Source organism: Bos javanicus, chromosome 27 (assembly GCF_032452875.1).
Source record: "Bos javanicus breed banteng chromosome 27, ARS-OSU_banteng_1.0, whole genome shotgun sequence".
Classification (NCBI taxonomy): domain Eukaryota; kingdom Metazoa; phylum Chordata; class Mammalia; order Artiodactyla; family Bovidae; genus Bos; species Bos javanicus.
The window spans coordinates 19,688,775-19,705,304 of NC_083894.1; the positions used below are offsets into that span (position 1 = coordinate 19,688,775).

Below are 16,530 nucleotides of genomic sequence, written 5' to 3' on the forward strand. Positions count from 1 at the left end.
CCAAGTAAAAGTGTGTGTCTTTATTCTCAAACAAACACTTGGTCCAAATGAAACAAGCACCTAAAACTCTAATGGAGACATTTCCATTCACGGCTGGTGCAGTAAATGCACACGTCTTGTGGCTGCAGCCTCAGGGTTGCTGAGCCAAGTCACACACGTGCTCAGCAAAATACCTGCAGCAACTCAGAATTTCCTGATTGCCACTTGATTAGAAAGTTATATATATTAGATGCTGAAGAGAGTTACATTTTAAAGTGTGGCACCTGTGATGATAAATGATTACTCTGGAATTATCTATGTTCAAAGGAGATGCCGTTCATGAAAACAGCAACCCTGTAAACAGAAACCCTGGTTAAATATCAGCTACAAGGTAACATGGGCTTCCCCTGTGGCTCAGCAGTAAAGAGTCCAACTGCAATGTAGGAGCCGCAGGAGATGCAGCTCCGATCCCTGGGTCAGGAAGATCCCCTGGAGGAGGGCACGGCAATCCACTCCAGTATGCTTGCCTGTAGAATCCCATGGACAGAGGAGCCTGGTGGGCTACAGTCCATAGGGTCACAAACAGTCAGACACGACTGAAGCGACTTAGCACACATGCACGCACAGGGTAATATAATATGCAGCCTTCAGTTTGGTACTGGAAGGTCTCACTGCAGCCTGCCTCCCTGGTTTCCTCTCTCTCGTCAGCCACCTCCTACCCATTCTCCTTTATTACAGATCCTCTTCCTCTTTGGCTGGTATCAAGATATCAGCCTGCTTTAGCTCCCAACATCTGCCCTGGTCTCCCCAGTGGGATCTTCTGAGAAGCTTTTGCTTAAACTTAAAAGTAATATTTGTCCCCCAACTAAAGAAGAAATATGCTCACTGTGAAAAAATGCACAAAAGCATGAAGAAAATTAAAATAATCCATAACATTCAGTGTGAATCACTGTTAGCATTTTATTACAAATTCAGCCAGTTAAAAATGCAAATATGTGTATATATTTGCAAAAATCATTTTTTGTGTGCAAATGTATGTTAGTTAAATAAATTCAGATGCTACATATAGCTTTGCATCCAGAAACTGATATATCTCTCCATATAATTAAATATAATTTTATTTGCTGTAGAACAGTCTACTGTACTCTTATGTAACTATTCTATTTTTTTTAACTGAAGTATAGTTGATTTATAATGCTGTGTTAGTTTTTGGTGTACAGCAAAGTGTTTCAGTTTATGTATGTGTATATATATCCTTTTTCATATGCTTTTCCATTATGGTTTATTATGGGATACTGAATATGGTTTCCTGTGCTCTACAGTAGGACCTTATTGTTTAATACTATTGACAGGGAAGCCTGGCGTGCCGCAGTCCGTGGGGCTGCAAAGAGTCGGGCACGACTGAGAGACAACTCAACTGATTGATATACTATTGATATTCACTTAGTTCAATTTTTTCACTATCATAAATTACCTTTTCCATGAACATCCTTTGCATATATCTATATGTACTTCTTTGATTAAATCTTTTTATTTTATATTGGGGGGCTTCCCTAGGAGCTCGGTAAAGAATCTGCATGTAATGCAGGAGATCCAGGTTTGATCCCTGGGTTGGGAAGATCCCCTGGAGAAGAAAATGGCACCCCACTCCAGTACTCTTCCCTGGAAAATCCCATGGACGGAGGAGCCTGGTGGGCTACAGTCCGTGGGGTTGCCAAGAGTTACACATGACTGAGCAACTTCACTATCACTATATTATATTGGGGCAGAGCTGGTTAGGGCTTCCCAGGTGGGTCAGTGGTAAAAGAGTCCGCCTGCTGATGCAGGAGATGTGGATCAGGAATATTCCCTGGAGAAGGATATGGCAACCCAGTCCAGTATTCTTGCCTGGAATATCCCATGGATAGCAGAATCTGGAGGGTTATAGTCCATGGGATCCCAAAGAGTTGGACACGACTTAGTGACTGAGCACCAGCACAGCCAGTTAACAATGTTCTGATAGTTTCAGGCGAACAGCAAAGGGACTCGGCCATACATATAAAGATTAAATCTTTAGCCTAAGAGCTTAGCAGCTGAATCACTAGGACTAAAAATACAGTATTCTGAAGTGTTTTTATACATTATGAGAATTTGTTGTTCACATAGATTAGGCCAACCTATTGATAATTACCAACTGTATTTGTTCGCTTAAGGACCAAGTATGCTAAATATGCTTCGTATTCACGTTTGTGTGCCCATGGCCTCTCACTTCTGAGACAGCGAACTCCATGAAAACAAGGCCAGTGAGCCCTAACTGTCTTTCTTTACCGGGCTTCAACTGACACACACCTTTCAGAACCTTCAGTTGGCAAGAAGGACAACTCACCTGAGGATGAGAACACAGGCCGCGACCAGAGAGTATGCCAGAAGTGTCCCAATGGACATCATGTCCACAAGGGCCTTCAGGTCGAAAAGGAACGCCATCACAGCTATTGGGGGAAAGAAAGAGGGGTAAGAAGAGAGCCCATGAGAAAATTCCAGACAGCTGATGCCAAGTCAGAGATAAGTGATGGGAAATTTTTTGTTTTATTGCCAATGATAAGTCAAGTAAAGCTTAGAAAGTGTGTTTCTTATAGTTAATAAGATGTTCCTTAGGTCATACACACTGCTAATAAAACTTAAAAACCCCTCAGCGATCTATCAAGTACAAAATACATCTACTTTGATTACTTAAAAAATATTGGCCTGACAAAGAGTGAAAATACCGTATGACAGAATATTCGCCTTTGATGTTTCAGGAGAAAAAACATTGCCAGGAAATACTGGCAGGCTCCTTTAAAAAATAAAAATAAAAGAATTCAAATGGAAGACCTTTCATTATAGATGTTACATAATCATTTAATTTCCATCTGCATTCTGAGTTATATCTTAGACAGGATGAGGTCCAACTAAATTATGCTTCAGATAGAATATAAATTCTATCCTGATTAAAACCACACACTCTGACTAAATTTAAACTATTTGGGGCTACCTCCAAGCCCTAATAATGTTAAGAGGCAAAGTATACTTCACACAGTTGAATAGTTAACTTGCAGCTTCCAATTTTTTTCTCCGGTGAACCATTAAAATAGTGACGATATTAACTGGAATTTACCAAATAGTTGTCCTTATCATAATAAGTAGAGAACACCACACCCCACTCATGTGGCACTCCAGACATCTCAGCAAGCTTTCTATCTTTATGATCTCAATTTATCTTCAATTCAATAGTCCTATGAGACAGGGGCAATCATTTAGGTTCAGCTTTATAGATCAGCATTTGACTGTTTTTAATAAAACCCCAGCAGTTTCACATGGTTTAACCTAATAGGGTCATTACTCTTTTTTAACAGACAGGCTAACTTAGCAAGGTTACAACCACTGGGTAGAAGTGGTGTGTGTGCGTGTTAGTCACTCAGTCGTGTCTGACTCTTTGGATACCATGGACTATAGCCCAACAGGCTCCTCTGTCCATGGGATTCTCCAGGCAAGAATACTGGAGTGGGTTGCCATGCCCTTCTCCAGGGATCTGCAACCCAGGGATCCAACCCAGGTCTCCTGCACCACAGGTAGAAGAAGGCTCCAGCTAAACCAATATGGCCGTGGCCTGTCTAAAATAGCACATTATTTTTTTCCTTTTTTTTATTTTTATATTTTATGTGGACCATTTAAAAAGTCTTTATTGAATGTGTTACAATATTGCTTCCCTGGTGGCTCAGACGGTAAAGCATCTGCCTGCAATGTGGGAGACCCAGGTTCAATCCCGGGGTCAGGAAGATCCCCTGGAGAAGGAAATGGAAATCCACTCCAGCACTCTTGCCTGGAAAATCCCATGGACGGAGGAGCCTGATAGGCTACAGTCCACGGGGTTGCAACGAGTCGGACACGACTGAGCAACTTCACTAATATTGCTTCCACTTTATGTTTTGGTGTTTCGGCCCCGAGGTATATGGGATCTTAGCTCCCTGACCGGGGATCAAGCCCGTGCTCCCTGGATTGGAAGACGAAGTCTGAACCACTGGACTGCCAGGGAAGTCCCACACTGTTTCTTTAAATACATCCCATGCCTTATTTTGAAAAATTTCCATTGCTAGTATAGCTATACATTAGATTACAATTTTAATGTCTTGTAAGAATCACAGATAACCTGTTTTAGGAAGCCAAAACAGAAGAAAATGATAAATTATCCATACAAGCTCTCTGATCTAAGTTAAAAACAAGCAAGAGGTGAGACTACAAAATAGCAAAAATGTAATGTTTTAGTGCATTAAAAATGCTATAATTATCTTCTTGTAATTATTAATTTCAATATCTTATTATGCTGTCAAATTAAATTCCTCCTAAAGGAAGAAGGGTAAATTTTTAAAAATTCTGAATATATAATAGAGAATTAATGGGCAAGATTTTATAGGAAAAAATAAAAGCTTTTATGGAGTAAATAAAATATGTTATCTTTTGTCAAGATTTATGAACTTTCATTAATATCATAATGCATATTTAATCATAAAGTGGGCCTTACATCGTCTAGTGAAAACTTCATTTTATGGGGGCAGAAATCTTAAGCACTGAGAAAATAAGTGTTTTGACTTCCCACCATACATCTTAATAAAAGGACAAGTTTATTAGAAAACATTTTATAAAGTGCAGTTATTTAGGAAAATACTTAGATTCTGAAAGAATCCTATTTCATACATAATTAAGCATTAGTATTCTGTAATCTAATTTCCCAACAATTCAGAGCCTCGACAAAATTATCATCTTTGGTCTGAATTTATACTACTAAGAGTGTTTACCATTTTCTCTCTAAAGCTTGGTACAGTCCTTCTCTTGCTCTATACAACACCACCTTTAAGGCCATTCTCTCAATCTGCAAATTCTCTGCAACTTTTCATGTGGAATAGAATCTGGACAAAAGCATTTTGATGGATATTATGACATGCCAAATGGTAGGCATCTGGAGTTGTTTTTTTGAAAACATGACGTAATATCAAAGCTCTTGAAAGGAAAAATAGATTCCTGATGGGGTTTATGATAATATAGGTATTAGTAACTCTTGGAGAACTATGATGGGCCCAGGAAGTGGGGTTAGCCACCATACTGAGGGCAGTAATAACAATGGCCAAGTATAAATTATCTTTGATATTTCTTATATTTAATTAAGAATGGGTAAACTTTAGCTTTTCAAAAATCCTATGACCATTTAGCAATATTCAACTTATATCCTGGATAACAAACAAAATATTGAATCATTTTTAATTAACAATTCAAGGATTAAGTAATCATTCTTTAATTAACGTTTTGTGTGTTGATAATACAATTTTATGTGCTTGTTTCATAGATCTGAAAAGCACTGAATACTTGATACATGATAAGGAACCACTGTAACCCTTTGCACATTTGTTAGAAGCGCCAAAGGTTAAGGTAACAAAACGGTACCAAATCTCAAAGGGTCAGTTACAAATTTCAGTAGACCACTGCCACCACCATTTGCAGATGTGATCCCAATGTTCATACCCTCATTTATCAGTGATTTTGTTTTCAACTTACATGCACAGCAAGCAGACCCACTGTATAAGTCCATGCATGAGCATAAACGCTCAAGCCTAATGCTGAAGAACCCTATGATTGTAGAGCTTACCAGAAATGACCCCTGCAGTCAGTGTGGCAGCTACCGGTGACTGCCTCTTACTCACTCTGGCAAGAAATCTAAACAGTAAGCCATCCCGGGCCATGGCAAACAGAATTCGGGGTAAAGGAAACATGGAACCCAGAAGACTAGAACAGAAAAATCCATAATCCACAAGTGAGTTATTACAAGTATTAGTCTAGACAAGTCTATACAGGTAAAGACTGGACACACTAAAGTACAGAACCTATACCAAAAAGAGGTTCAAAATAGGAAACATTCACTGAAAAGTTATTGATATTTATACATGTCAAAATAGAAAACCACCTAATTTTCCATTTTTTCCCAGAATCCTTGATGAAAAAAGATCCCCCTTTACTTAATAAAAGTCAACTCTCTCTCACCTGCCACTGCACCCGATGATAAAGTAGCAATTATTGGTGTCTTCGTTTTGGAATTGATTTGAGCTAGACATTTGAAAAGCAACCCATCCTCCGCCATAGCATAGATTACACGAGGCATTGGGAAAATGGATCCAAGAAGACTGAATAAAAAGCAAACACATGCAGTATGGCAAACACATTCATGCAAGATTACATCACAGAGCTGCAATTAAGTCATTGTATAAAACTCAGCATCACAGCTATTTGTTATTTTTTAAATGTAATATGATTGGGTATTTAAAAATATTAACCATGGTGCAATTCATTATACTCTCAGAGATAATCTGCTCAGCACAATTATCAGACTAAAAACAATGCTGCAAAGAATTTGTGCAGGCCCATGATTACTACTGAATTAAAACTAAGTAATTAAGACTTAAAAAAAATAATCATGTCATTAAGACATTTTTAACTTAGAAAATTTATAAATTGACATATAATTATAGAAAAGATTAAGTAATTTCATTTCATAGTATCTAGTCACTTCATTTATTCAATAATTACACATTTTTACATTATTTTACCATTATTTTTTGATCAAATTTGAAATAATTCTCAGCATGAGATAATCAAGATAGAAAAAGGAAAAAAGATGAACTCACTGTAAATTTGGTACATAGAAGTAGCCTGAATTAAACATCAGTAAGAGTGAAGTTTAAGAAAATGATTTTTGCTTTAGCTGTTTTGAATTACTTGTGTGTTTACTGACTGCATTATTCCATACATGATTAAGTTGTAAAAAAAACTTACAATTTAAGAGAAAATAAGTAAAATACACTTTTTAAACTCCATCTCCTTTATCTTTTAATAAAGCGTGGTTGAGCTTGGCCACAAATAAATCTTTGCCTTCTCTCTTTTAAAACTATGGTACAAAGTATCTTTACAGTTCAGATTTTTAAAACTATTCAGAATAAACCTTAATATTATCAGATGGCTGAGGATCCAAGAGGTAACTTGTAATTGCTGCTTAATACAAAAAAACAAAAGGGATTTTGAGGGGGGATAAAAGAGCTAGGCTGATTAATTATACAAAAAGATTTATTTTTTAAATTTAAATTTTTTCAATTAAAATTTTTTTTTAATTTTTAAAATTTATTTTTGAAATTTTAGAAAAATTTCACTTCAAAAAATTAGTAATCAAGCAGAGATTAATTTTCTCTTTGTAACAGTGCTCTACAGTACAGCACTCAAGTGAAATATGATCATGTTAAGTTAAAATATGAGTAGCTCAGGAAACTTGAGAAATGAATTATAAAATATTAATATAAGCAGCTACTGAAAATCTGAATACCTGAGATTCAACTATTCTTATGACACAGATGTATACAAATCTCCACCATTAACTTGAGAACAGTAATTTCTATTTCTAGACCAAGTTCACTCTGATCAGTGCTAAGACAAAAAGTTTCAATGTTTCATAACAAAAAGCACCTTACACTTAACAATGCCACAGCATATAGTTTTCACTCACACAGACTTGATACTATTTTAAAAAAACAGCAGAAACTGTCAAGTCTGCACATAAGGTCTCAGTTGTCTGCAGCACTACAAGTAACACCAAAGCCAGCAGGGAAACATACTAGTATAAGTACTGTCAAGTTTTACAATAAGTTTTACAATACATACATATGCAAATATGTATGAAATATATAAATGTGCATAAATGCCATATAGATCCTTGGAAGCTTGGACCATCATTATCTTGAAAAACTGACTTTTAACAGCTCAGGGAGAAAAGATTTTATCACTTAAGATTTCGATACAGCAATTCTGGGTGAACAATTCAGAGAATATAGTTGTATGATATGTTTCTAAGAGGATTGTTTTTAAAACATACAAAAGCAATTCTGTGGACACCAGCTACCTCTGCAGTAACCCACACAGCCCTGCCCCAAAGACAGCGCGATGTACCTCGTTGACAAAGCACAGAGGGAGCCCGCTGCAACGACGTATTTGGCTGGCCCCCATCCAACGTACTCAAAGGCCACAGGAAGTGGGCTTTTCTCATCCAGGAGGTAGTACGGCATCATCAGTGTTAAAGCTGCCGAGACCCCAAAATAGGCCATAAAGCAAACGAGCAGAGAAGTCACAATTCCAATAGGAATAGCTTTCTGAGGATTCCGGACTTCCTCACCTAAGGAGACATAAACAAAAGATTGCATATTTAACAAAACACAACTAGTTTATTGCAGCGCTGTTTACAAGAGCCAAGACACGGAAGCAACCTAAACGTCCATCAACAGAGGAATGGATAAAAAGATGTGATATACATACACAATGGAATATTACTTAGTATTAAAAACAGTGACATAATGCCACTTGTAGTGACATGGATGGACCTAGAGATTTTCATACTGAGTGAAGTAAATCAGACAGAGAAGGAGAAATAGCATATGCCATCCCTTATATACAGAATCTAAAAAGAAATGTGACAAATGAACTATTTACAAAACCGGAAACAGACTTACAGGCTTAGAGAAAAAACTTATGGTTGCCAGGGGAGAAGGGTCAGGGGCAGGGATAGTTAGGGAGCCTGGGATGGACATGTACACACTGCTATATTTAAAATGGATAACCAACAGGGACACACTGCATACCACAGAGAACTCTGCTCAGTGTTACGTGGCAGCCTGGGTGGGAGGAGAGTGTGCGGAGAATGCATATGTGGATATGTATGGCTAAGTCCCTCGGCTGTGCCCCTGAAATTATCACAATGTTGTTTTTTTTATCACAACTTTATTAATCAGCTATACTTCAATACAAAATAAAGATTTTTTTTTAACAAACAAAACATGAATAGGTAAAACATGAATTCTTCTTCTGCTTCATAGTAATTCTACTCAGCTTCTGTCCTTTCTGTTTTCTCAGCTTGCTCCATCTATGCTACATGAAGTTCTCTCTCTTCTTGAGGGTCCTAGCTGTCATAAAAAGATCAAAGCCCAGAGGCAAGAAGAGAAAGCAAGATATCCTGCAAGTCAGTTTCCTGCTTCCAGAAAGAAAAAACATGCTATTCCAGCACCACATAATGTTTAGAGATAGAAAAGCAGTCTTAATCCATTTGGAAAATGATTCATCTGTGGAGATTAAACATGGCATTCTACAGGCCCTTAATTATGAAGGTTCCCATATATATGGAGACAAACTTCTACTCAGTGCATTGATTTATATTAAATTTTAGTTTCAAAAAAAAATAGTACTTTGGAGATCTTTCTAATAAGAGTTGGCATTTGAAATACCCAAAATATGGTCAATTATAAGGCCCTGCAATACTGTGAACCCAGAAGAAGCACCAGGGAGTGACTGTAACATGATTACTTTTTGTACTCAATAAAGAGAAAAGAACGATCACATATATTTTGTCCTATTAGAGAAGAAACAATTTAAGAGCATGATCATCATTTGTTACTCATTGTGATAGCACTTCCAGACCAAAGATTAAAGGCAGTGATTACAACCAACATTTATAAAGTGGCTGACAGCTTGCACAGTATTTTTCATAATGTATTATGTTTTGTTATTGTTTAGTCTCTCAGGTGTGTCTGAATCTTGGGGACCCCATGGACTGTAACCCACCAGGATCCTCTGTCCATGAGATTTCCCAGGCAAGAATACTGGAGTGGGTTGCCAGTTCCTTCTCCAAGGGATCTTACTGATCCAGGGATCAAACCCATGTCTCCTGCTTGGCAGGTGGATTCTTTACCACTGAGCCACTTGGGACACCCATACTATATCTTAGATAAACCTCATAACATCTGAGGGGTAGATTCTGCTCTCTTGATTTTACTAATGTGGAAACAAGCTCAGAGAGTTTCATTAAGTTTCCTTTCATACAGCAGGGGCCACTTCTGGGTCTGGAACAAGCCCTTATTACCCTAGGTTCCACTCTCTTCCCTTGACCTTCTGTTGTCACCCATGGGTACTCATGTGGTTCAAGGAACACTCTTGCCTTCTACACAGGGCCAAGACTCTGCTCTTACCAGTTGTTGCAATGCAGTCAAATCCCACAAAGGCATAAAAGCAGGTTGCAGCCCCAGCCAAAGTTCCTGCAAAGCCATAAGGCATAAAGCCACCAGCCCCATAGACGCTTGTTCCATTTTCAGAAGGTGGGTCCCTGAGGAGGAGGAGAAGAATCAGATTGGAATGTCATTTTCCTAGAAAACTGCTTATTCAAGAGATTTGTCTCAAACTCCATTCTTGGAAGGTTACTGAGTTCATCATCTCTTGGAAGCTAATGTATACAAAACTAAAAGTAAACCGGGATTTTTTTCACCCAGTCCTAGAGGCTGTGATGGTGTTACCAACAATGGCTCCCTCACCAGTTGCCAGCTCTCAAACTGGAGACTGATAACAGCAGGAGCAGGAGGCTCAGATCCACTCTGGCTTGAACTTACAGCCAGGCAGGATTCTGAGAACAGAGATCCCACCTATGTGTTGGCTATGATCTGAAATAAGGACAAGAGACTTTCTCTTCTGGTGGACAGTGGAGCAGACTGAACATTTGAAAAGTTTACTATAAGATGTGACAAAGTGAAATAAAATCCTCTAATCTTGATAAATAATACTGAAGTTTTATTACATGTTAAAAATTGTATAAAATCAGAAGATACTAAATTTTTGCCTCATTAGAATGGCCACAAACAACATAGGTAAATAAAAACATGTACATCACTTCATGTAATAGATAACTTCTGTAATCTTATTTACACATAGGAATATTATACTTAAATCTTAGGATGAAAACTTTCATTTGAAAATTAATTTTTTAGATCAAGTTTAAAGTGATATGTATAGACAATTCTGCTTATGCAATAACATCCTCAAAAAAAAAAAAATCAGGCATGAAAATTACTACAAGGTTGAAAGACTGAAGAGGAATCAAATGGTGTCCCCAAAGGAAAAAACAAAAGGATGCATGATCCAAAATGCTCATTGTTATTTAGAAGTGATAAACCTTGGTGGGGAAAAAACATTCTTCCAATGGTTAAGATCTCTCATTTCTTCCCTTAAACCCAAAGCGAACCCTGAAGTTAAGAATCAGCAGCTTCACAGCTTCAAACAGCTGCTCAGTGGTGAACATACCTACACACTTGTGCTTTGGGTAAAACCTGGGGAAAACAGTCTTGAAATAGAATAGACCTTCACAAAGTTCTCTGAAACAAAAAGTTTGAGAACTGTTGTTCTAGAGGAAAATGTAACATAAGACAAGAGCAGGCAAATTTTTTTTTTTTTTTAAACTCGAAATAGGAGGGAAAAAGCCCAAATATTTTACCTGGCACTTGCAGATATATTTTTGAGAAAGTCTTCACTAATCTTCCAGTTTGCCACATTTCCTTTCACAAACCCAGCTACCATAACAAAGAGAAGCACCAGGATATTGACAGCTGTGAAGACTTTATTCACCCAAGCAGACTCTTTCACTCCAAAAGATAAAAGACCTAAGGAAAAATAAAGGGTGCTTTAATTTTTACCTTACCTTTAGGAAAAGGCTACAGCAGTTTGAGACAGTTACAGGTTTTAGGATATTATTTCACCAGGATTCCCTTTCTATGAAGAGCTTTTACTCAGTCACCTAAGTGTATACAGAACTAAAGATTTCAGAATGCAGACTGTGCTCATAGCCAGGAGATTTCACACTCTCCAATAACTGAATAAATTTAGGAACTGGGTATTATTACCAATGGGTGGGTACAGAGGCATGCTAAGTCACCTCATTCGTATTCGACTCTTTGCAACCCCACAGACTGTAGCCCGCCAGCCTCCTTTGTCCATGGGATTCTCCAGGCAAGATTACTGGAGTGGGTTGCCATGCCATTCTCCAGGGGATCTTCCCAACCCAGGGACTGAACCCACCTCTCTTATGGGTTCAATAAGAGCCCTCTCTACAGGAGGCATAAGACCTCTCTTACGTCTCCTGTATTGACAGGTGGGTTCTTTGCAACTAGTGCCACCAGGAAGCCCTAGCGTTTCAGGCAGGGGATGTGCTAGTAACTTCAGGAATCATTCACAGGTGGGCAGGGCCAAGTGGAGGTAAAGTAACTTAATTTTAATGAAATGCTATTCTTAAAAAGCGATTTCAAGGTTAATGGCTGCAAAATTTTCAAAGAAAATTTTCTTTCTCTTTTCTTTCTATCATATTTTCTGCCTCGTACTTACTGAATAAATTAAACAAAGTAATTCTTCAATTATCATTTCAAAAATTTTATTAAATCAATTCTCTCTTTAATAGTTTTATTTTTAAATTATGATTGTAAAGGCAATCAATTTCTGACTCAAGTAACTCGAAAACACAGGAAAAAAAAAAAGAAAGAAAATAAAGATCAAGTGTAATCCCTTCAGAATTTTGCGCACACACATATGCACACATTTCTATGTCAACAAATATATAATTTTATTTTTAACAGCCACATTCCCTTCTACTCTATGGATACACTATACTTTACTCCTAGATTTACAAACAGGTCATTGTTAGTTTCTTACAACTATAAATAGTACTGACCTAATCATCCTTTTGTAAATATCTTTTAACACCTTCTAATTATTTCTTTACAATAATTTTCTACAAGGTAGCACCATATCAGTGGTATACACTTTATATAAGACTTTTGGTTCATACTGTCAGTACAGTTTCCAGAAAGTTTGGCCAGTTGAAATTGTCCATTTTTTACCATTAGGTTATTCTTATTCATATTGATTTATAAAACTTATTTATACAATAATGCTTTAAGCTCTCCGTCTGTACATGTATACAGAATGTTTTTCCCAATTTATCATGTACTTTTTTTGGGGAAAAAAGACCATTATAATATTGCCGTTTATTATCTAGATTCAAGCACGCTAGGGGCAAACACATGGGCAGTTCCTGCATTGAAGAGGAAATCAACAGGCCACATTGTGGAAATCAACAGTCCAGCAGGCTATAATCTACTACACATTGCTTACAAAGCCAAGCAATGTATAGTAGATTATAACCTGCTGGACTCCCCTTACCACATTAATTAACCGAATTATGCACTTAAATAATTTTTAAGTTCCCTTCTAGTTCTAAATTTCTACAATTTCGTATCTCCCAAATTACAAATATTAAAATGATGTGGTTAATTTGAAATATGGGCTAGCCTATTTCTCCAATAAAAGAATGACAAAGGTTTTGCTGAGTTTTATTTTACTCTGTTAAGATTCGAGATTCAAGAAGATTCAGTTTTTATGGCAGACACTGCTTGTGGTCTACCTAATTATCATGTAATAATTTTAATTTTAATCTTAGTATTGATAACACATGTAGGAAAGTTTTATAATATAAATTTTTCCTCTTTAGTTTCTACCTCTAGGAAGATTAATGTTAACCCCAAAACATTCACCTTTGCCTCCTTCCAGTCCTTTCATGATTATATCTATCTTATTAATATCTTTAATCCATCCTGTATAAGGTATGAATTATGGATCAAAGAAAGTTTAGTTTTTACTGTTGGGGCAATAAGTGTGATCAAAGGCTTATAATCACATATTTACTTGTGAACTTCCTGATGTTCAAGCTGGTTTTAGAAAAGGCAGAGGAACCAGAGATCAAATTGCCAACATCCGCTGGATCATAGAAAAAGCAAGAGAGTTCCAGAAAAACATCTATTTCTGCTTTATTGACTATGCCAAAGCCTTTGACTGTGTGGATCACCATAAACTGTGGAAAATTCTAAAAGAGATGGGAATACCAGACCACCTGACCTGCCTCTTGAGAAATCTGTACGCAGGTCAGGAAGCAACAGTCAGAACTGGACATGGAACAACAGACTGGTTCCAAATAGGAAAAGGAGTTCATCAAGGCTGTATATTGTCACCCTGCTTATTTAACTTATATGCAGAGTACATCATGAGAAACGCTGGACTGGAAGAAACACAGGCTGGAATCAAGATTCCCGGGAGAAATATCAATAACCTCAGATATGCAGATGACACCACTCTTATGCCAGAAAGTGAAGAGGAACTAAAAAGCCTCTTGATGAAAGTGAAAGAGGAGAGTGAAAAAGTTGGCTTAAAGCTCAACATTCAGAAAACGAAGATCATGGCATCCGGTCCCACCACTTCATGGCAAATAGATGGGGAAACAGTGGAAACAGTGTCAGACTTGATTTTTCTGGGCTCCAAAATCACTACAGATGGTGACTGCAGCCATGAAATTAAAAGACGCTTACTCCTTGGAAGGAAAGTTATGACCAACCTAGATAGCATATTCAAAAGCAGAGACATTACTTTGCCAACAAAGGTTCGTCTAGTCAAGGCTATGGTTTTTCCAGTGGTCACATATGGATGTGAGAGTTCGACTGTGAAGAAGGCTGAGCGCTGAAGAACTGATGCTTTTGAACTGTGGTGTTGGAGAAGACTCCTGAGAGTCCCTTGGACTGCAAGGAGATCCAACCAGTCCATTCTGAAGGACATCAGCCCTGGGATTTCTTTGGAAGGAATGATGCTGAAGCTGAAACTCCAGTACTTTGGCCACCTCATGCGAAGAGTTGACTCATTGGAAAAGACTCTGATGCTGGGAGGGATTGGGGGCAGGAGGAGAAGGGGATGACAGAGGATGAGATGGCTGGATGGCATCACTGACTCGATGGACGTGAGTCTGAGTGAACTCCAGGAGTTGGTGATGGACAGAGAGGCCTGGCGTGCTTCGATTCACGGGGTCGCAAAGAGTCGGACACGACTGAGTGACTGATCTGATCTGATCTGATACCACCCATGTCAAATAAGCAAAATTATACAAGTAGAGATGAGAATGCTGAATTTCATCCCCAGAATTATACACGAATACAACTGTATTAGCAACATAAAGGAAAACTGTATGGTCAGTATAATTACTGACTCTCTCAGTATACTGACTGACTCTGCAATTGTCTGTCAGATTAGGAAACACTATACAACTACACACCCTGGAAATACACACAATACTGCTATAGACTTTGGAAAACAACAAAGCCAGCTCCGTGTTTTGTTTCCCAGCACCCCAAGTGCGCTCTCATTCTGAAAGCCCCAGCTCCCGCCAGTAGACTAGTCACCTCCTGAAATCCTGCCTATGCTTCCCTGTACCATTAATAAAAGCAACAGCCTCAGTTGATACGACAATTGACATTGCAATATGAATAAAGATTATAGCAGGAGATTTTGGTCTTCAAAGTTTCTAAGAATAAAGCTAGCCTGTAATCTTGGCCTGTCCTGAAAGAAAGGCATGATACTCGATGAACTCAGGACGTAAGATGCAAGCCAAGGCCTGAGTCTTGCCACGGAATTTAATGACGGGAACTGTGTCACAGCTACATGCTTCTCATCATTTAGAGATTAAAGCTGAATATTTAAGGTCACTGAAACCATCCCTAAATAAAGTGTGATGTAAGTAATTTAATGTTAGTAGGCTGTTGAGAAACCAAAACAAACAAAGCCTATCACCTGTGGAAAAACCACTGATGCAATTTTTTCTGACATTAGGAAGAAAATATCAAATAATTAGGACCTATAAATTTTGTTCATGTCACTAACCCTGTCCCTACATAAAACATCAAATTAATGGCTAACATTTTAAGGGGCAATTTTTAATATTTTTAATTATATAATTTTTAAAATATGTTTGGATATGAACCATTTAGAAAAAAATCTTCATTGAATTTGTTACACTGTTGCTTCTGTTTTATGTTTTGTTTTTTTGCCATGAGGCATGTCAGATCTTAGCTTCCTCGATCAGGGATCAGACCCTCAACCCCTGCACTGTCAAGGAAGGCTAAGTCTTAACCACTGGACTGCCAGGGAAGTTCCTTAATTATATAATTTTATAAGGAAAAATTATAGAAAGAGAGGGAGAAAGTAGCTCGAGATAAGGTTGGACAGGAATGCAAGAGTATATCAAGCAGAAAGTAGAAACAGACATGAACTTTATTCTTAGTGCAATGCTTGATGGGTTTAGCAGGAGTACAAGGTAGAATGACAATCAAAATAGAAAATGTTCAAATACTTAAAACAAGTATCAGGCAGGGATGAGCTGTGTCTACAAAATGAAACTGCCTGCCATCTAAGTGCTGACTATGCATCAAGCAAGAAGCCTGCACAAGATAAACACTGACATCCTCATTTTATGGATGAACAAACTAAGTCATGGAAAGATTAAGTCATCCGACGTTCCACAGATAGGAAGTGGCAGAAAAGAACTGAAAACGTGGTCACTCTTGATTCTAAATCCTCTGCCTTTCTAAACCACTATGCTATACAACTGATGAAAATGGGAAAATTCTAGCATCAAGTATGTTTGTTTACATAATGTCTGCATCAAAAAAATGACAGGTGGTTTGAATATGCTCCCGTTCCAACCAGATGTCTACATTCTATAGGTATAAACAGAAAGACTGAATTCTTCTAGAAACAGTATGCTTGCAAACATCTTTAGTTGTAACTGAAAAGATGAAATAATGCCCCGATTTTACATTC

The 16,530-nt window shown here is 37.7% G+C and overlaps 1 protein-coding gene and 1 long non-coding RNA gene across 6 annotated transcripts in view; one reads left to right on the forward strand and one right to left on the reverse strand.

The window, feature by feature from the left end:
* SLC7A2 (solute carrier family 7 member 2) overlaps nucleotides 1-16,530 on the reverse strand; it is a 71,833-nt gene that overhangs the window by 11,804 nt on the left and 43,499 nt on the right. For 3 of the 4 annotated variants that reach the window (XM_061404301.1, XM_061404303.1, XM_061404302.1), the window contains exons 4-8: nucleotides 11,336-11,501; nucleotides 10,044-10,177; nucleotides 7,978-8,200; nucleotides 6,028-6,167; nucleotides 2,345-2,447 (exon numbers count right to left, since the gene is read on the reverse strand). In XM_061404301.1, the coding sequence (XP_061260285.1) occupies nucleotides 2,345-2,447; nucleotides 6,028-6,167; nucleotides 7,978-8,200; nucleotides 10,044-10,177; nucleotides 11,336-11,501 (766 nt within the window). Of the gene's footprint in view, nucleotides 1-2,344; nucleotides 2,448-5,635; nucleotides 5,773-6,027; nucleotides 6,168-7,977; nucleotides 8,201-10,043; nucleotides 10,178-11,335; nucleotides 11,502-16,530 lie in introns of all 4 variants that reach the window. The other variant, XM_061404304.1, reaches the window with a different exon arrangement.
* Nucleotides 2,382-9,526, forward strand: LOC133239912 (uncharacterized). Of its 2 annotated transcripts, XR_009734028.1 has the most exons (4): nucleotides 2,382-2,469; nucleotides 4,807-4,943; nucleotides 5,336-5,418; nucleotides 8,935-9,526. It is a non-coding gene; the product is annotated as an uncharacterized LOC133239912 (long non-coding RNA). The 2 variants fall into 2 exon arrangements; XR_009734027.1 differs by lacking the exon at nucleotides 4,807-4,943.